This window comes from Lates calcarifer, linkage group LG10, assembly GCF_001640805.2.
Source record: "Lates calcarifer isolate ASB-BC8 linkage group LG10, TLL_Latcal_v3, whole genome shotgun sequence".
NCBI lineage: Eukaryota > Metazoa > Chordata > Actinopteri > Centropomidae > Lates > Lates calcarifer.
Window position 1 is genome coordinate 9,619,950 of NC_066842.1, and position 21,665 is coordinate 9,641,614.

The following is a 21,665-nucleotide window of genomic DNA, read 5'->3' on the forward strand; positions in this document are numbered from 1 at the left end:
AAATTGATGTGCACATTTACCAGAATCATTCAGAGTTTATACACACCATTTGACATCTGGTCAGTAGCAAATAGCTACTGAAATTTGCAGTCATTCCACAACTGTCCTTCAGCAATGTCTGGCTCTGGAGCAACAGGAAACTATTGGTTTGAGTTATCTGTCTGTGTTTGATTTGACTGTAAAGGATCTTAAAATGATTTCAAGACAGTCAAACATGTTTACGTGCAAAATTTCCATTACCCTCTCTTGGTTGCTAAGAGAATACTGATAGGAAGACAGTGGGAAATTGCACTTCAGTCCCTGAAAGCAAAAGGAATCTAGGTGTATTAAACAACATTAAATCTACTGAACTGGTCCAGCTTTCCCTTTTTTCCCTTTCCCAATTGTTATTAATGAATTCATCTGCGCCTTTAATCCTACAGAACACGCACACAGAATCAAATAAATACACACCATGACCCTGTATCTAAGCACATACACACAGAGAAGCAACCACAAACAGAATATTAAAATGCATGTGCATGCATAGCAGTTTGCTCGGAGTGTTAATGAAATCACGCTACGAAGTAGCGTAATGTGCTGTAAGGAGATTAGGCTATTTGATTTTTGTCTGGGGAATTTGTATTTGTCACCAATCACTATATAATTTTTGATTAAACATAGAAAAGTGGGTCTCATTTGAAAAGTCCAGATTAAAGTATATAGTGCACATCTTTTGTCTTCCAGGCCTGTTGTGTACATGTTTTTAGTGCCTCACAGATAGTAGTCTCATAAGTTGTGATCATTGTCCCACTTGCTCAGACTTAGAAGTTACAAGCATACCACCCCAGATAATTTGGAGAGCGGGCCTATTGAAGGCTCATATTTCATGTGGTAATTCTTAAACCTGTCATAAACCTACTGGAGCATTAACGTGTGTTATTAAAAGCCTGTGAATGTATGGGAATCTGTCAAAAGCCAGAATAATGCCTCTGTCAACATGTTTTAGGAGGAGGCCACACAATGGCAACATAAATGATACATCACAACAGTAATGACAGCCTGAGTAGGGACCCCATACGCTTTGTGCTACTGAATGATCCCATGCTATGTGTGTGTGCGTGTGTTTGTGTGCGCCTGTTGTATTGCATTCACCCATTCTTCCCAACACCATCTTCAGTTGGTCAGCCAGACCACTGCAGGGTCTCACAGCGCATGACAACCTGACTCCGATCTGCCATTGGCTGAAATGGGCATCCATCTCAGCATCTGCCAATCACACTACCATGGAGACAGGTTGGCAGTGTTGTGGTGATGGCAGGGGTCCAGCACAGCCTTGCCAGGAGGAAGCTGTGTGTTAATATGGGTGGTGAAAGATGCCAGTGGCCAGGGGAATGGGGGTAAGAGACTCTGTGGGAAAAAGTGAGGGGGAGAGGTTTGCCACTTGAATGAAAGAGTGTTTAAATGGCAGTAAAGGACACCTGGAGGTCTGCTGAGCAGAATGTGTGTATGGGAGAGCATGCACAAGTGTGTATGAGAGACTAACTGTGCACATGTATGTGTTTACATTTTTATGTTTTTCCATATGTTCACAGTAGATTAAATTGAATCTTCTGTGAAAGAAGCCATTTGTGTATAGATAAAATGTATGTATTCATGCCCTTGCTCTAAGAACCTGACCAATTTTTGTCCATATGCATACATTCACAGAACAATTGCTCTTTCATTTAGGCTTCCATTGTATCTCACAGCATCCATCATCCATCATCCATAAACTCTGAAGGCAAGGCCACACACACACACACACACACACACACACACACACACACACACACACACACACAGGCAAACTAGAGAAGCACCCAGCATGGTACTAATCAGCTGAAAGAGAGAAAGTACTGTACACAACAGCATATGGTTATATTAGAATTGTTTAATACAAATACAAATACTACTTTAATAATTGTTTGTGCAGCTGTAGTATGTCCTATACATGTTGTGTCTATCAAAACCAGTAACTGAAAACTAAAAGTATGACGAAAATAACAGTGATAGCTTGAAGCTGTGTACTGCTTTCTCTCAATGAACAAGAGCTAAAAGCCACACAAGGACGAATGATAAATGGAATATAGAAAAACTGGTGGAGCACAATATACCCCCCTGAACTAATGTGTCATAATTGAAATGAATGCTATTCTGAATCAAACAAGTGTTGTGTATTTGGAGCCTGACCGTGTATGTTAGATGAGACTTCTACTTCTTTACGCAGCCCTGCAATCCATCTCAAAGGCACTCTCACAAATATACAAATAATAATAATAATACAAAGTCCAACAAGAAACAAGATAAGTCAGACAATTAGACACGTTGGGAATAAGCCAACAATTTAGCACTGCTGTTCTTAACCAATTTACCAAGCAAATGTTGGTTAAAAAATCCTCATTGTATAAGGAAGCTAATTACGGTAAGTATGGTTGGTCAAAGTTGTTCCAAAGAAATTATCTGCAATCTTTCCTTTATTTTTTCTCCCAAACAAGTTTGAATAAACATGCGGCTTGTTTAAAACCTGTTTGATCAGAGGACACTTCATGTTTCTTACCAGGTTAGACTTCTTTTTAGTGATGTTGCAATGCTTTCAGAATTCAGAAATTAGTTTGGTTAGCACAATGTAATTATTACCAATAGGAGGGATGGCCAAAACTGTGAAAAAGAGACACAAGTTGTATAAAAACAGAATTTACTTTTCCCTTGCCTCTCATAGTCTAATAGTCAAGCTAGGGACAGAGACCTGTTTAAAACTGGGTTCAATTCTAAACTCACAATACTGTGTGTGTGTGTTATGTAACCCATCAGGGTGAAGTGTTGTGAAGGCCTAACTGGAGTGACGTAGCCAAGTCTGCTGAGTGCTAGTGGTGTGAGGCCTGTGGAGCAGCACCCAGTGGAGGGCAACCAGCCTTGCGCCCCAGGAGAAGCTTACCACACTGGGTGGCAAAGTCACTAAACTTCCCTTCCCCCATCCCTCTAGTCCTTGAGCACCAATTTCTTCCTCCACCCCTCCATCCATCCGTACGTCCATCCATCAGTGAAGCCCATGAGCGGCTGCCTTCTGTGGGTGTGTGTGTCATTGTAGCTTGGCAGGCACACACCACAGCTTTACCGGCAGGCGCCAGAGCTAATTTGATTTTTAATTCAACACGACTCCTCAGCTAATAGTTTGAGCCGTGGATTAATTAATCTGATTTGACTTGTGCTAATTTCTTGCACCCACGTCCCTGCTCCCCACCCGCCAATGCAGCAAACAAACAAACTGGTGAGGCCGTGGTCTTGCAGGCTCTGTCACACACACATGTTGAGTATGAGAGACAGAGACCTGGGGTGACAGGTGAGGAGCCAGTGTAAGCCTTGGGTGAGCAAGGCATGGTATCCATGCTGCATTTGCATGGATGTGTTTATACAGTAAGTGTGTGTATCTAAATGTGTTTATGGAGGAGGCTGGAGCTGAGCCTGGTCTGACAGAGAAGTGCTGGGAGGCAGTGAACTAATCACGGCAACAGCCTGGCTCTCGTAAGGAGGGCGAAACATAGAGAAGGTCACCAACTATTTTCGCTGCCAAAATATGGGTCAGATTGGATCTGGGTGAGTTGCTCACACATTGCATGTATACAATGTAAAAAAAAAAAAAAAAAAAAAACTAAAGAAAAATGGGCCAGACTGTGGAGCATTGCTATTCTTCTCTGAAGCTTTTAGAGGGTAGAGGGCCAGATCCAGTCAAGGCCCTACAGGGAGAAACCAGAAGAACCACTAAACTTCCTCATCTCACAGAGTCAGAGAGAGCACTTCCACTGTTTCTTATACTCTCTGTAAAGGAACTTTAAAAATGAATAGACCTCAGAGTGCAGCCTAGATGGCATGCACTTTGTGGAGAAGACTTTGTAAAATCACTCTCTCTCAGTTTGCACACCAAACCCACAGATGCCCACACACTTGCAAGGTGCATGAGGAGGTATAGAGTATAAGGAGTTTTATATCACAACACAACAAAGATAAATTTCAAAGTCAGCTTGCCTCTGTGTTGAAATGATGCAAACCCACTGGTGTTCACAGAAATGTGTCAAACTGAGCAGTCTTTGAGTCAAAGCTCTCTCTGTCTTTATTCTATCTTTATTTCTCTCTCCTCTCTCGTTCTCTCTGGCATGTAACCAACCTCTCTGCATGGCAGAAAATAACATTGCTCTGCTCAAGAGAGACCACACATGGGAGAAACAGCCTACGCCTGCTGCTCTCTCCTGCAGGATAAAAAAATTAAAAATAAAAAATAAAACTGCCCAACAGCTCACACACCGCTTTGAAATCTCTATCACAGTCAGTCCAGCTCCTGCTTTCCCCTATTTCTGCTCTCTATGTCACCCTGGACCTTTTTTAACATACATTTGGATGTAAAAAATACAGTGAAGAAAGGAAAAAGCACTCAAATGCTCAGCATGTGCATACAAATGTTTGTGTGCTCTCACAAAAAGCAAACAGAAACACACACACACACACACACACACACACGCACACCCTCACTCACAGACACAAATAGATGCTTACATGCATGAACATAGACACGTATACTGAACACTACATACAAATGTAAGCACACCTTGTGAAGCTGTGGGAGTTCAAAGACAGGACTATGTTTTCCAAGAGAGCTAGTGTACACTAAGTGAACCAGCAAATTCCCAGCAGCAGTGCTCCTGCAGGTCTATGGTACCATCACACCTGAGAAGCAAGACTTATGCTGCTGGGATGTATGGCCAACACACTAATGCACTACTCAAGAGTCTGCTGTGGGTCTACCTTAAATTAATAATGGATTATGTTGCACTCTGTTGAATGTGGGGTTGCTTTTCACTTCTAAGGAGACTTTGCACATGGAGAGAAGCTACATGACTTGTAATGCATAATCACCCAAGCATTACTCTGGACTCTGAGAGCACCCAAATGTTTAGCTACCTGTTAACAACTGCCAGGCAGTGTGAGATTGGTGGGGGAGGACATGTCGGGCAACGGGAGGGATAGAACAGAGGCTCAGTCCGGGGAGGGCGGCGAGAAGGGTGGGGAACTCCTGTGCCAGCAAAGCAGGGAGATTTACAGCAAGCCGACCCAGTTGATCTTGAGTCTGATCTAACACTATGCCGCAGAGAACACAAATCACCTACCATACATAACCCTGCCCCTGACAACTCATTTCATCTTCTGCGCTAATGAATTCATCATCAGGAGAGATCTGCCTCTGGCTGCCTCAGCCCTGGGCAGAAAAGGAGTAATGGCTTAGATAAGTCATCATCATCATTATTAACATCATCATCACCACCACTGCCAGCACCACCTTGCCTCTGTTCAGCCAGTAGTTCAGCAGCAACAGTTTGGGACTGTGCAGTGTCCTTGAAAGAGTTGCAGCAGGGGAACTTTTGGCGGTGTTCAAGGTTACTGTCAGGACAGGTGTCGGAGCAAATGTGTCACAGATGCGCATCCTAAGTGAGAGAATCAACATGAGTGTGCGTATGTCAATGAAATTTGAATATGTTGTGGTATGAGTGGATAAGTCAGTGAGTGTGGGAGCTCTTATGGTAGCAAGCAAGTGTGTATGTGTGTATCTGTGTGTGTATGAAGGAGTCTAAGCGGCGCAGTCAGGGAGCTGTCAGCCAAGAGCCAGGGAGCAGGCTGATCACAGGGCTGCACTGCGTTTGAAGTCTCCTAGGGACTGACAGCTTCTCTCCCCATGGGAACCTCTTCCCTTGCCCCTTCTCTCCTCCCTGCACCACCCTTTTTCTGTATCATTCCTCTTTATGCTCCATCTCTCCCTGCGCTGTATCTCCTCAGTTTTTCTTCATCCCAATGATGGAGGGGGTATGCGGAAACACACTTGTGCCTCTCCCGGGACTGTTAGTGCTGTGTTTGAGAAAACACAGAGGTTCCAAAACAAGGCTTTGTTCAGTAGAAAGAAGTGTGTCTCTGTAAATACTGACATGATGAGCTGCCATCTCTCATAGTCTGACATTCTGTCTGACATTCAATCTGGCTTGGTGGTGAGAGGGAGCAGACAGCCGACCTTCAGCCTTGAGATGGATGAGTGTGTGAATATCTGCATTTCAATGTATAATTGTGCATAATAGGAAAGAAAGACCATTCATTATTGTGTATTCCTATATGTTTCTATTTCAGCATGAGTCCTGTTCAGTGTGTGGATGGTATGATTACACTTTTGGCTGCACACCCTCTCTGGCCCCTCCTCCACAGGTCAAGGTGCAGCAGGATTTCATCTCTAATCGGGCTGTGTGTTAGCATGAGGCCATCCGTCATGGGGACAGAGTGTCGGCTGGATGTCCCTGTCACTAAGCTGTCCATTTTGTCAGACAGCCAGATCCATCATATTGAGATGGGGACTGATCCTTGCTAGCAGAAGCCAACCGCCCCGCAAATACATACAAATATGCAAATTAACGACAAAATAAACATCACCCTGCAAACGAGCCATCCATCAATGACCAGTTTCTCAGCAGCTCAGCATTGGCACAGCAACACCAATCAGCCACTCCGTCAGAGGGAGTGATGGAACGCCATCCTCTCATCTTCTTTCTCTCCCTCCCCCTCCTTATATCATTCACATACTGTCTCCCTTTCATTGGTTCCCATTTGCCATTTTTCATGCACACTTTCTCCAATTTTCTCCTCTCACTCTCCACTCACATTCATTCCCTTAATCTCAAACACTTTGTCAGCCCCGTGTTGGCATTTTTGCCAATCCATTTTCCTCTCCTGTCTATTTTCAAAGCTCTCTTCTCCTTTCAAGTGCCTTTTGTTCATCATTGTAATTACAACTTAGCTGAGGACATTTAGAATGAATACATTTTCTGTCTTTGTATTTGAATGGATAATGATGTGATGGGAAACATTTTGCCATTAGGGGAGAAACACAAATCAGACCACATGTGACATGTTTCTTTCCACCCAGGCTCTGGCCCATGGGGTGCAATGCATCACCTCATTATTGCTGTGCAACATACAACAGTAAACTGCTTTTTTGTGTACCTAAATAAAATAAATCAAAATTATGATAATGTACATAAGTCAATGTTTTCATCATAAAATCTTTGTAGACGCCAGTTTGAACGTGGTGTGAGTTCCTTTCAGAAAGCCAAGAGGCAGGACTGGAAAGAAAGAGCTCTTAATGGAATAAAAGTCAAAAGAGGGAAAAACACGAAGCAGTTGGAATTCTCCAGCAGCTGAGTCAGTCCAGACTCATGTTGCTTTTCTGGCAGTGTGTATAGACATCTCCTCTGCACAAGTTATACACACAAACATAGAGTTTATAAGTTTCACTGTAAAACATGCTAAAAAGGTCTCTAATGAGTAATTAGGTTGTCAAACTCTACTACACAGTAGAATGAGATGAATCACTTTACACACTCTACCTCGTCCATTAACTGTATATTGTGACTACAGGAAGCCCAAAATGACATGTTGAGTCTTTCCTGCCAGTTCCTGGCACCTTGAAAGAGAATCACTGTTACGGCTGTGCCTCAGCCAGACTAGTTTATCGGGCCCCTTATGGGCACATTTTAAAAACCACAGTCAATTTACACTCCTGTGTTCTTCCTCCATCAAGTGGGCATGGCTCCCAAACATAACGTTGTTTTTAGCTCCAGTTTGTCTGATTCTGGACTAGTCATAGCAAAGCAATTACAGCATTGTAAAGGTCTGTGGTTAGCCACCCCATGACTAGAGTGGGATCTCCTGCCTTTAGGCAAAGGAGGAATGAGCCTTGGGCAACCTGAGCAGCTGCTCAGCCCAGAAGCCAGAAATGATTGCCGCCCCAATTGCTCCATCACATTTCAGCTAATTCGACAATGAGTGGGTGTTGAGTTCTGACGACGCAGTAAAAATATCAGTCCCTCAAAACTTGCACATTTTTATTACAAATGTAGCGTGAAGTGCATTGTTATTTAGAGGGAGTGGAAGCCAATAAAATGCTCACTTCTCTGTCTCCACATCATGGTGTTTGTGTATGAGTTTGTGTGAGGGTGTCTACGTTAGTGCATAGACCAAAACAAGAAAAACACATGAGACAGAGACAGAGGAGGACCAATGATAGAACATGTGTATTTGCATGCAGTGTGGTCATGCACATGTTCATGCACTGGTTTTATGAATTTTCCATAAAATGCAGTGAAGGGTGACACTGAAGGCCATGGGGAATTCTCTCTTTAGAGGCCAGCGTGCAGTCATCCTGTCTGCTCACTGCCACAGCTCTGACCACAGCAACCACTAGACATCCCCACACAGAGTGTACAAACACTAACTTCTCTGTCTCCACAGCTTCCTGCCTTTATCTGTTTATTCCATCTTCATTTTTCTGTTTCAAACCATTCGTGCTCACTGTATGCGCATCTGTCTCTTTCTTGGCCTTTTTTTCCTCCAACATCAACCCAGCAAAAATAAAAAATCTTAACAGTCTTCCTTCTCTTCTTGCTTAAAATATATTGTGCTTTTTAAATCTCAAAAACATCCAGCAATCTTAATATACCACTGATTGTCTCCCTGTGTGTGCAATCATGTGGTGTCAGTGCAGTGAGGTTTCCTTCTCCCCATGCTGGAGTTCATGTTGGTTCCTGCACTGATACATCTGTTAACCACATGTTCACCCAGCCAGCCACCACTCCAACAGCTGTACACAGCTGGAATGAGTGTATGTGCTCTTGGGTGAGAGAGTGGGTTTCTTTATTGAATTCTAAGTGTGTGTGTATGCATGTTGCTGCCCATGCATATCTGTGTCCCCTATATGCCTCTATTGAGGGGGATTAGAGCCACACCCAATCTTAGATACTCTACACTAAACACCAGGCTCATAAAACTCCCTCATGGAGTTGCATGACCCTCTTGTCCTTACAGATCCTTTAATATTTGTCACAACAACAATGGAAGTCAAGTGGCGTCTCATTCCATTATTGTTCCACTGAATTATCTTCAAAGCATTTTACTCAAACGCTGGCTCTCTTATGCACAGCAATGTTACCGGGTTTCCATGAGTTCATTGATGAAGCTCTCCCTCTCTGGGAGCATCCCTCGTCATACCTCCCAGGGCTAAAAAGCCTTAAATCCCCAGATGTGACACCCTGCCACAGAGCATGGGCTGTAGACGAGCCAGGCTGCTGCCACTGGGTTACAAAGAGTTTCTCATAAAAATCACCTACTAATAACTGTGCAGACAAATCAAGTAAAGGAAAAATCAAGCACCTTGGACACTAAGGTCCTGATAAGACTACATGATTTTTTTGTCTCTCGATGGTCACCATGTAAGATTCAAATTCTGCAACAACATTCTGTCACTGGCAACATTACAAGTTTGACTCCACCCAATCATCATTCACGTCCTTGCGTGTGCAGGGAGGAGGGTCGCCACTTTGTAAACACACTGTCAAAAGCATGCCAAACCAACAGATGACAATATAACCCTAAGAGAGCACTCTGTCATCCTAGTGGCCAACATGAAGGAACGCATTATAGTCACACTGGGCAGGAAAATATAAAAAATTCTGACATGCTATACTTTTTGTCAGGGTGTTGTGGGGCATCCTAGATGCCACATCTCTGTTCACCAATTATGTCACACTTCAAGGCCCGTTTGTCATTCCTGACATTCATATTTGGGCCGGATGTTGGAAATTTGTCACAATAACTTTGTGTCGCTAAATGGGCACCAAAGTTGCCCATTTTTGTGTTTTGCCTTGATGACAACATTGATTCTGTGTGTGCTCATAGCTCCATGAAGTCCTGAGGCCCACACTGAGTGAGGATGCAGGAGAATCAGAGCAGAGAGGCAAAGTGCAGAGAGCTGCGTGACTGCACTGTGAAACCTGGATAGTATCACTGCTTAGCAGATTACAAACACTGTAACGGAAGGCTTTGCAGACTTATTTAAACACACACCATGCAGAAACCCACAGTTCCACAAGCAGCTGCCTATCAGTCTGTGCAGCCCTTCCCTTAAAACTTTTCAAATTAATAAGAGTGAAGCAAAGGTGACGCAATCCTTGCTTGGATGCCTCCCCAGTAAACAGGGCTGCCAAGAGTGAAGAGCTGCCCTGGCTGGGGTGAAGTCAGCGTCTGAAGAACAGTGGAGTTAGTCAGGATAAGTGAGCCCGCTGGGCAGCAGTTCTGGGCCAGTAGCCCTGTTCTCTGAGGAGTTCTTTATGGCTCGTCCATCGCCTCTAGAGAGCCCCCACCACTTCACACAGGGGCTCCATCCGCACACACTTCATCTGAGTCTAAAAATCCTCATTGTGTGTCCAGAAGTGGGTCACACTTAACTTTAATTCAACTGCCGCTACTGTTTAATGAAACTGGTCAAAAAATGTAAACTAAATTTATTAATTTTATATTTCATATTTTAGATTTTGCAGTGCATGGAAAAATGGTGAAACACACAAATTAATTTAGATATAACTGACACAGATGCAGACAGTGCAAAGACAAAATGTGGATAATTTTAAGTAAACTGTGATTTGTCATCTAGAATACTAATATATCATAAGGTCTGCAGTTTTTACAGCAAACCAATAATAAAATGAAAAAGTACCCTAATTTCCTAAATTGTATCCAAAAAATCTCTATCCATGGATATCTTTTCACTATTGTAATGATAGGAGCATGTAACTAAATATTTGACCAACTGACCTGGTGACTTGCTGACCATTAATATGTTCTTCTTTGTTATTTGAAGTTTGGTTTTGTCTCTCTGAGGCTTCACAAATATTCTCTGCTTTGCTCTCCAATGTCCTTTCCTCATCTCACATTCAGTTTTCTGTTATTCTTCTCTCAAACATCAATGAAAACCCCTCCAGCCAAACCCATGGTCACATCATCCCACTCCTCATCCATCACTGCCTGTCTCAACAGGAGTGGGGAAGTGGTCTTATACTCATTCTGGGAACGGATGTGGATCACTGAGCTGGGCTTTGCTTGCTGTGATTCCCCATAGTCCCAGCACTAAGATACTATTTAGAGTATAAGATGGTTTATTTGTGCTAAAAGGCGAAGCTAAGTTGAGAATTTAATGAGGAGCTTGTATTGGCATGAAGAGTATGGGTGAGAAAGTCACTCTTAACAGCCTAGAGTGGTATCTCATGAAGACTTACCAAAGCCAAAGGCAGCAGGAGCAGGGATGGGAGCTGACTGGACTGGTGTGGAAGTGTAGAGGCCAGTCACCAGCAGACCGTCAAAGGAAACACTGGTAGAGATGGTAACTAAAAGACAAAAAAAAAGGAGGTCGTTTAACATTGGTGTTACCCTCAAGCTGTGTATTACTGCAATTCCACATCCAAATGGTCACATAGCACCCAAACAAAACAGATATCGAGGAGTGAGACATAAACTAATTAGCTACTGATTAGGTGTCAGAGATCACAAGCACTAAGTTATGATCACACTTCATTTGCAGGCTGTGCAGATAATTAGTCAGTGTGATGTACATGCATGTGGACAGGAAGTCTGGAACTGTATACACACAACTGTATATAGACCCCTAACATCCTGCTGCTAATGAGCACAGAGCACAGGTGCTAACAAATGGAAATGTAAGTGACCATTAAGTGGGAAGCCAGTGACACCAAAACCCCTGCCCTGAGGAGAGGAGAGGAAAGAGCACAGATGTGCAGGCAGGTGTTAAAGCAAAAGCAACCATTCCTCTCTCTTTCACTCTCTCTCTCTCTCTCTCTCTCACACACACACAGGAGCACAATTAAAGAACCTGCTAAATGGGGACTCGAGTCATGTTTAAAGTAGTGGAACAAAAAAGAAAACAGCCAACAGCCCCAGAATTTAATCTACCTCATCCTGAACAAATCACAGCAGCTTTAATTGAAGCCCGTCCCTATTGACAGCCATATTAGAAGTGAGAGATGAGCTAATTGGCCGTAACCCAATAGGCTTCTTAAGCCTCTATTCATCACAGGTCACCACAAACAGCAGAAGAGCTGAAAAGTGTTGGTCTATTATCCAGCTGCACAGATCTACAGCTTAGTGTATCCAGCAGCAAGTTAACTATTGATCCACCCAGTAAACAAAGACCCTGAGTGACGGGACCACAGAGCCAGCTACATCACCAGAGGAAAAGAGCTCAGCCACTGGACTGCTTCCAGCCAGACAGATCAGAGCACAAGGGAACAGTCTGCAGCTCAAAGGAAAACACACTTGCAAAAAATACACTTTTACACATTGAGGAATAAAATCCTTTGCAGTTGGGAAAGATGGAGGCATTGTTATTTCCTGACCCTGGAATCCCCCTGCATTCGGGGGAAAACTGAATGGGAATAGGAGGAGACACCCGCGGCGTTGGTGTGTTTTTAGTAACAAAAATAACATGTCAGTTTGGTCTTGGGGCGTTCATTCTTCTGAGCTTGGTGTGTTTCCATGTGGGAATTTGGGCAGAGCAGACTCCTGTGTGGCCCCCGTCTCACTGCCTGTCTGTCTGGGTGACTCCATTAACACGTCCTCACACAAGGCGCCCGGCAATTTTTGTGTGTCTGAAAAGTGTGTGTTCTGCATGTGTCTGTGTATTTTGGATGTTCTACACCCTGTCTAAAGAACACAGCTAAGCTCAGCTCTCTGCCATATCAAAGCCTTAATAATTCATTCCACAACTCTCTTTATTATAACCAGACATTTCCTCCTCTCGTCTCCTGTCATAGGTTTTACACAAAAATCCAGATATATCATAAATGCTGTATTTTACATGCTCTCTCTACATTTTACAACAGTAAATTACACACATTAATTTTGATCTGAATTTTTATTTAAAAAATACGTACTTCAGCTACAGATTCCAAGCACATAATTCACACTACAGATTTAGCTACAGTATAATTAGAGAATTAAATATAAAATCTCATTTATTTGCAGACATTTCTCCGTTGTATGAATGGCTCTAAAAACACTGTGTGAGCAACAAGTAATTTCTCTGTATCCCCTTTTCTTGTCAGCTGTGAGCACTGCCAAATTCTATCAGCGTGTACAGTGTGTACAAGAAGCCGTATTGCGAGAAAGAGATATTTTGCTTGGCAACAGAAGCATTATCATATTCAATCCATGTTGCGCAGTGCACCTCTTGTGCCGCAATACCCACAGAATGCAGGGAAAAGGCCTTCTCATTCAAACAAGCAATTATCATGTTCATATTGTGTATATATATGTGTTCCTCTTTTGTGCTATTTTTTGCTTAACAGAATACATTACCCACTCAACAAATCCATTCGATGGTGAGACATGTTATCAGTGTTTACATTATGTGGTATTGATCCAAGGCCATGGCATGATGCAGTATTTAATGAAGTAATGGACTGGGTTTAATGCACTAAGTTGGACTGGGCTTCACCAGCCTCAGTACACACAATACGCTCATTTCTGCATTTCCACTGACCTGCATCTCCAAGGTTACACACACTCCATTACTCTCCACAGACACTTGCACATGGGCTACACACACACACACACACACACACAAAAGATTTTTTCTGCCTTCGCCATGCTATTTCTCTCTTTATCCACCACTTACACCTTTCTTCCAATCTCTTTCACTCAGCCTCACTCCCATTTGAGAAATCATGGTAAAAAATGCTCTCTCCTGCACTTTCCTCATCTACTCCCTTCTCATACATTTTCTGCTCCCCCTGCAGCAGTGTACCTGCACTCTGTTTGATGTAGAGGTTGGGGGGAGAAAGGAGAGGAAGGCAAAGCTAAGGGCACAAGGTTACAATCGAAAAAACAAGAGGAGGGGTGAAGAAGGATGGAGAGACAGGGAGTAGTGGAGTGGCCCATGGAGAGCAGCGCTACCTGATCAATACAAATGCAAGATCTAAATTATTTAGACAGGCCTCTAACACCCCTCTCTCACTCGGCTGTGGAACGCATCAGACGAATGAGCCAATCAGATGAGATGAGATCAGATCAGATCCAATCACCTGTGGGGGTACTTCACACAAACACACTCACAAACTCACTCTCTCTCTCTCACTCACACACACACACACAGATCTAAAGGAAGAGGCTGGCAGCCTTTGATGGTAGCCTTTAACATTCTTGTCCATACCTCATTTCTGAGTACTGTTCACTTGGCCAGGGGGAATGAGGCGGGAATGGGGGTGAACTTTATTACCAACACTCTCATCAAACACATTAGCAGGTTCTGTGCCTGTGAGCATGTGCATGTGCACATACACTATGTGCAGTTGTGTGTGATTTGTTCATGTGCAAACAAACCAGGTGTTAGACTAGCACAGTTCATGCAAAGATCTGGACTGAATTTCAGGCTTTCTCTGTCAAAACACTTAAAAAAGACTGACAGCTTGACTATGGAGCATATAAGGTGAAAAGAGATTGTTAGATAAAGCTACATAAAAGTGTATTACAGGCTTTTTAGAACAAATAAAATACAACCTGAATGTCTCTTAATCTGTTTACAAATCAAATGCACACATGCACAAAGACACAATCATATACTTTAATTCCAAGAAAATACAGTATATCATAGTATTAATTTCAATTTTGATTGCCAGGTTAGAGTTGGGGGATGGGTTGGGTGGTGGCAGACTAAGGCCAAGTGGGTGTCTTCTGCAAAAACAATGCAAGGTTGTCCGGCAAAACAGTTGGACCAGGCTCAACTTTTGTAGCAGCGAGGCCAATCAAAGTCTTGCAAGCATACATTCCTGGAGGATTACTTTGTAACATGAATGCCGTGGTTGAGCTGTTTACCTTGCAATCATTACAACAAAAGATAAAGTAGTTGTCACCATGGCAACTTTCCAGAGTTGTAAAATCCTGTCAGTGATTATTACAAACCACTGTAGAGTGTTTTGTTGTCTGATAAACATTTAATCTGTTAATCAAACTGGACTTCCTGCAAGTGCACCTGAACTTAAGTCTTGCAAAACACTAATTAAACTGTACGCAGAGCAATCATACTCACATGCACGCTCATACTTTATACTTGAACACACCACAGAGCACATCCCTTGGCCCTAAGCCAGCATGTAATATTAATGATGCGATGTGGTATGCCTCATTACAGACACACACAACCGTGCTCCTACTCAACTATTGATGGGCCAGGGGCTTTCTTCAGTTCTGTGGATCCACCAGGAGTAATGTTAGGGCACAAAGTACGAGCACACCGCACAATGCAACAAAACACACATTCACAAATACAGGCTTTGCTGAGTCTCTCAGAGCTCAACCACAGTATTCTGTGTGTGTGTGTGTGTGTTTCATTTTCTATTACTAATCAGTAATGGAAATTAATTTTTTGTGACTATTCTGCAAAAATAAGATCCCAAATAATTGCCAGTAAATCAGAGAGCTTATTTTCCATCTATGTTTATTGATGTGGAGAATATTATGTTCCTAGTTTTGTCTCACCAACTCTTGGTTTACATTTGTTTAGTTTAATATTACAGCTAGGATTTCCCCTGACTTCTTCTGACCACCTGGCAATTAAGAACAACAGGATTGCGTTAGCTCCTGGTACTACCTGAGTGCATCTTGAATGCTGTAAAAGCACCCTCAACTTGGGACAAACAATGTACTGGTGGAAGACAGTGAACAGATGTTTAAAATTTTATAAGATACTAGAGTACGTTTTAAACTAGTCCCGCAGAGGTGTGCTGTTGCCTTTAGAAATGAATGTACCTATGGGTAGAAAGAGAATCTGTTTTTCTGGCTGGTTCTTTCTTTATTTATAGTAAAAGCAGTGAGGGTGCAACCATGATTGATAGAGGGTTTTGGCCAATTCCTCAAACAAGAACCAGGTCCATTAAATAGTGAAAAACAACAAGACCAAAGTGCTGCTCATATTGGAAATTCTACACTAATGTGAATGGCTCACTGTATGCTGCGTCAGTGGGCATGTTAGGGACCTGAAAAATAGGGCCCAGTGGCATCCTAAAAGCAATGGTAATGTCTCCTTATGGTGTAGCAAAGCATGGTCGGCTTGGTACCATGGCTGGCAACACTTGGTGGCATGAGCTCATTCTTAGAAAACAGCACGGTGAGGGATTAGCCTGGAGCTGGACAGGATGTCTGTGAGCTCTAGGAGAAGACCTGATTTATGCTGCAGCTTAGTCTGCTTGCATTGAAGTCCCCGTGTGGTTGGCATGGCCTGAACGGCTCCTTTCTGCTCTTTGTATACAAACACACCCACTAGTCTTCACCACACCTACATTCATAACCTTTACTTTACTTATACAAGTCTCAGAAAAAACATTTAGAAAGTACATAAGACTGGAAAGACAGGGGTACACTTGGAGGTGAGGTTCTGACCAGATTTGATTTGGTAGCACTCAGTTATTGCACAGACAAAATATCATAGTCTGTGTTAGAGGCAGATCGAGCTACATAGGGACAAAGTAATTTGTGCAAGACAGGGAAAAAAAGAGACAGTAACAGAGCATATTATCAATGAATTCCCCATTTTTTTCCCCAGTGAACCAGGAGGACGCCCTTTTTTATTTCCAAATGGATGGAGGTTTTCCTGGCAGCAATCTGGATAAAGATAGCTGACCATCTGACCCATATCCCACTGGCAGACACACACGTGCCCCAGAGAGGACCAGGAAATGGAGGCCAGACCATGGGGAAGCTATAGTTCCATCTGTTTCCGTGGTCATGCCAGTGATGGGGTGCCACTTCACTCTGAGCTTCCTGAAACAGTTCAAACTGTCAGTCACCTGAGCATGACACCATGAAGGTTGGGTCACTATTTCCTCTGATAAGAAAAGGAAAGACCAGTCCTTTAGGCTGACCACGACTTCAAGAATTTGCAGGCAAACTGAATCTCACAAGTATGAATGCTTCTTTACAGTTTCAGGAGATGGTGTGGGAAGTGTGTTTCTGCACATATATATGTCATGCGGTGTTCCAGTCAGGTCTTAGAGGCATCATTCCATTGCGTAACCCTCTGGCACCATCCTGGCCTGCTGGCACTGCCATCTGCTGCTGTGAACACTACATCACAGACAACCTATCAGCCACTGAGCTTCTACAGGTCTGCTTAACTACAACATCTCCAAAATGTTATGCAAAGGGCTGAATGAAAGCAATTTATCTCTTACGACCAGTTTACAGGTCCCCTCGTGATCACTGCCAGAGATTATAACACACAGCCTGTTCTTGTTCTCGGTCCAATTTGCTTTGTTGAGGTTCTACTCTGTTTACCAAGGAGGGGAGCTGAAGCCTTCCTGCCTGCCTAACTTGGCTTCACCCCTGCAACAGCCGTGGAGAAAAACAGGAGCGAAGATGCAGTTCTATCACAAGCATCCTGTTCCTCACACATAATCTGCTCTACAATCACACTTCATTGTGTTGCTTTTTACGATGCAATGTATGCGTGTCTGTTTACATTTATATGAGCCTGTAAGTCACATGCTTGAACACAAGTGAGCACAGGTGAAAAAGTTTTTCTACAAAAACCTTCTACTCTCCAGAGTATGAGAATTGAAAGTTTTGTAAATCAGAGCTCTAGGGACATTTTCTTTCTTTTTGTTCTGATTTTCAGGGTAGCATCATTTGCATGTAATCTGCAAGTAATCTACAAATAACATTATTCTGCACACAATGTGCTACTGTATGCTTTTCATTCTTAGTGATTTGGCAAAAAGTTGACATTTTACTAGGACACAACCCCTGTGGGAAGGCATATCAACTAATCAACAGGGCAAAGTCAGTTATAACAGAATATTCTTCATAGCTTCTAACTGAACATTGCATGTTCAGAGGGAGCATATCACATTGTGACAACTCAAAGGCTATTCTCTTTACCTGAGATTGGCTTTGATAGAGTATCATCTCTCTTGGCTTTCAACATTATTCATAGGCTCATTGTACAGAGGCCTCAAACTGCACATAGATCCCATCTGAGTACTGATCTTTGCTCTAAATGGGTTTTGACAGGCTACAGTTCTGTTATTTGGACTTTGTCTTCATCATTCTTCAGGAAATATTACTGGGGATGAAAGGAAACAGGGTAAGAAAGCACTTTAGATGTTAAAAGCAAAAGACAGCTTGATATAAATAACCAGAGACCTAAAGCAGCAGGCAACAGTATCCTGCATGCTAATTAATTAAAAGCATCTTATAGGCATTTGATAAATAAAAAAAACAAAACAGGAATATTACTCAGCATAAGCTACATAATTGGTGGTTGCTGTAAAGGGTTATATTGTAATAGGCTTCAGGAACACCATGATTCTTTCCCTCTGTCGCTTGGTGACTGCCAGGACTGGAGCACGAGCTGTCCCTATGATCAACACCATGTGTTTTGCAGACAAAGAAAAGACTTCAGCCATCCAGCCCTAACAAGCAAAGCATTTCCGTCACTTATCAAAGCCATATTGAATATGCTAACACATCAAAAGTCAAGGTGTTTAACATGAGAGTCATGAACCAGATAATATAAAAAGTGTTAATGTCAGCTAACACAGGTTACAGAGAAAAGTCGCCACAGCCTTCCCGAGAGAAAATCCAAGGAATGTAGGAAAACATTAAAATCCACGTCTGCCTTGAACTGGGGTAGGACCCAAACCACAGCGCCTTACACATAGCAGAGACGCACAACACAAACCCACACTATATACTGAAAAAATCTATGGCAAGCTCAATGACACAAAACACATCCATACATATGTGTGACGAAACACCTCATCACATGCTAACCTATTTGCACAGAGACATACAAACACACACAGCCAAGCAGCAGCCACGCCAGCTGTGACAACACACATAGACAAAATGCAGGCATTGGACATAAATCAACACTGTTGCATAACTCCCTTTCCAACTCACCTGCTCTAGTGGGAGCTGCCCTGATAGGAATCAGGAAGGTGGTAATGAGGGCCAAGCTGTCAGCCACAGCCTACACAACCTCACTGCCTGCTATGTCCCTCTCAGGGACACCAGGCTACTTAGCCTATGTGACCTCCATCTCCTTCCCACAGCTGGTCATTCCCCCACCTCCCAGAGCTCCCAACAGCCCACCCCAAACTGCCTCACAGCAGAGCAAGCCATGACCGGAAGGCATCTGTCAAAGCAAGGCATTGAGACTTTGGACAAGCACGAGCACGGATTTGCATTCAGAGGGAAAGATGCTCTTGTCAACAAAAGTGACACCCTTTCTGTCTACTTTAACCCACCTATTCAAACAATTTCTGTACCCACATCATTCTGAACTGAAGAAGACAGTTCAGGTATACAGCACAGGAGAGTACAGCCTGAAACCCTACCCACTATAGAGGGAGTCTAGTCCATCATTGTTCAAACTGTTGGGTGACACACACCATACACATCTTCTCACATTAAAGGAGATGAATGGACCCAGCTCAATAAATATCACTGTCTTGCAGCAATTTAGCCTGTTTTATTCAAATGACTCACAGTGCCTCTACTGAATTATTTCCAACAGAGATGAAATAGCCTTAAAAAGTAAATACTTAATTTTCAAATTGAACTTAAAGGATAACTTTAAAATTTAAAAGGTTTTCAGGTGTATGCATCCTTTCAACAGTGGCAGAAACAAGCACTTTTAGTGTCTGTATTTTGAGAGGTACGATGTAATTACATTGCATCATTTGATTACACCACAGAAGTTGTTCAGCAGTTCCAAGTATACCATTAAGCAAGGTCCAAAGGTCCAAATCCAAGAGATATTCATTAATATTATTTTTATTTATTTATTTATTTTGCTGAACTACCATCCCTGTATTTCCAACATTGCATATTTCAGGTTCACTATGGGTTATGACATGAAAGAGAATAACTAAGTAAGTTAGCACCAGGTGCACCTGCCCTCCTCTTAGCCATCTTCATGGGCTGACACTTCAAACTGCAGTTTTTATCAGAGTATCAACCTGGACTTCTGAACAGTTTGAGCTTCGTGAACAGTAAAAATCACGTTGCTCACTTTATATTGGATAGAAATTGTTACCAGTGTTCCAAAAACAAGTCCACTTTTCTTACACACAGTATGCATGCATTTTCAACAAAACTGTGAGTTTATAATAATACAATGATGACTTCTAGGGTCCAATGTCAAGAGTGATATGGTTTCGAGTTTTAGGGCTGTCATTTTCTGTATTTGCAATTCAAACATTCGTTCCAGTGTGGGGGAAAATAAACAGGTATTTGAACTGTAGTGATCTGTTTGAATTCAAAATGTGCCTATCAATATGCGCATCAGACTATTTGTGGTAGTTTACCCTGTGGTCCAGCAGGTCCAGCAAGTATTTAGAATTTCAAATTTGTTGAAACTTACTTTTTGAAAAAGCAAGTCCCTCAATTATCACCAAAAGAACTGAGATTAGCATTTGTAAATTAAAATATCTTAGCATGTCTTTAAGCAAATACACAAAATTGGTCTAGCTACCTAATTTAACATAATCACATCTGTACCTAGTCTTGAGTGCTTACTGCCCTGAAACATCTGGACACATCTCTTTTTTGCAAAACCAGACATCTGCTCTGCCCGTTAGCACGTACTATTGTGCAAGTGTGGACACAGGAGCACAAACACACACATAGGCTCAAGCTGCCTCCAGCTCTCTAGACTGACAGCAGTCCTAACCACGTTCCCACATTCACAGATATAATAGCTCTAATATGAATAATGGAACTGTCACTTTACATAGAGGTTCACTTTACATCTACGCTCTGCCAGTTCTTTTCAGCATCTATTCCACACACACTCTCATTCTCACTTACACAATATTTTCATCATTACATCACTTGTTCTTATCTGTACAGTGAGGAGACATAAAAATCTCTCAACACTAAAAATGAATCTAGTACAATATAATGTTTTTAGAGATGATGCTTCCTTCATTCAGAAGAATAGTGCATTACATAATCATATTATACATCAATAGATTGACTAAACCAAATTATTTGTTACAGATTCAAAATAAATTAACTGATATAACATGGGTCTCCTTTAAAGATAAAGATTTGATCCTAAAAATATAAAACTGTACACAAATGTAGTTGAAAGACAACATTCAGCTGCCAACTATGAATTCAGTTCTCAATTTTAAAGCAATCCTAGAGTTTGGCAAATTCTTTAAAGAACTCAAAGACGTCCTGTGAGCTGGAAAGGAAGGCAGGATATTGTGCCTCACTATTTTTCTCTCCGCTCCCTGCTCTTTCTTGGCATGAAAATTACAGATTATGGCCAACTAAGTGAAAAAGTACTGACATTAGTCAAAGTCTGACGTGCCTCCATAGCTTTTGGGTATGAATGTTTGGGTGGAAAGAGAGTAGCACAGTGGTGTGGAGGGGGCTGCACAGATCAGAGGGGAAAGATTGATTTCTAATTAACAAGCTGGTTGCAGTAATGAAAGACTAGATGGTCTCTACTTGCAGTGGATCAATGGGGAGCATTTCCCTTGACATCTAGTCTTAATCACACCGGACTCAGTTTGGTGAGAATGCACTCATTGTTGTAATTAACACTGTCACGCTCCCTCCATCTCCCCTCTCTTATCACACGTCTTCTCTGTCTTAACCTCTACCTCAGACTTCTGCATTCACTCAACGGCAGGGATCACACAATGACTCTATCACTCTATTTCCTCTGCTGTCATGACATAGTGACGTCTGCACAAAAA

The 21,665-nt window shown here is 42.4% G+C and overlaps 1 protein-coding gene across 1 annotated transcript in view; it reads right to left on the minus strand.

Annotated features, from left to right (window-relative positions):
* reln (reelin) overlaps positions 1-21,665 on the minus strand; it is an 89,257-nt gene that overhangs the window by 58,546 nt on the left and 9,046 nt on the right. The window contains 1 exon segment of the mRNA XM_051073273.1: positions 11,160-11,267. Coding sequence (XP_050929230.1) covers positions 11,160-11,267 — 108 coding nt within the window.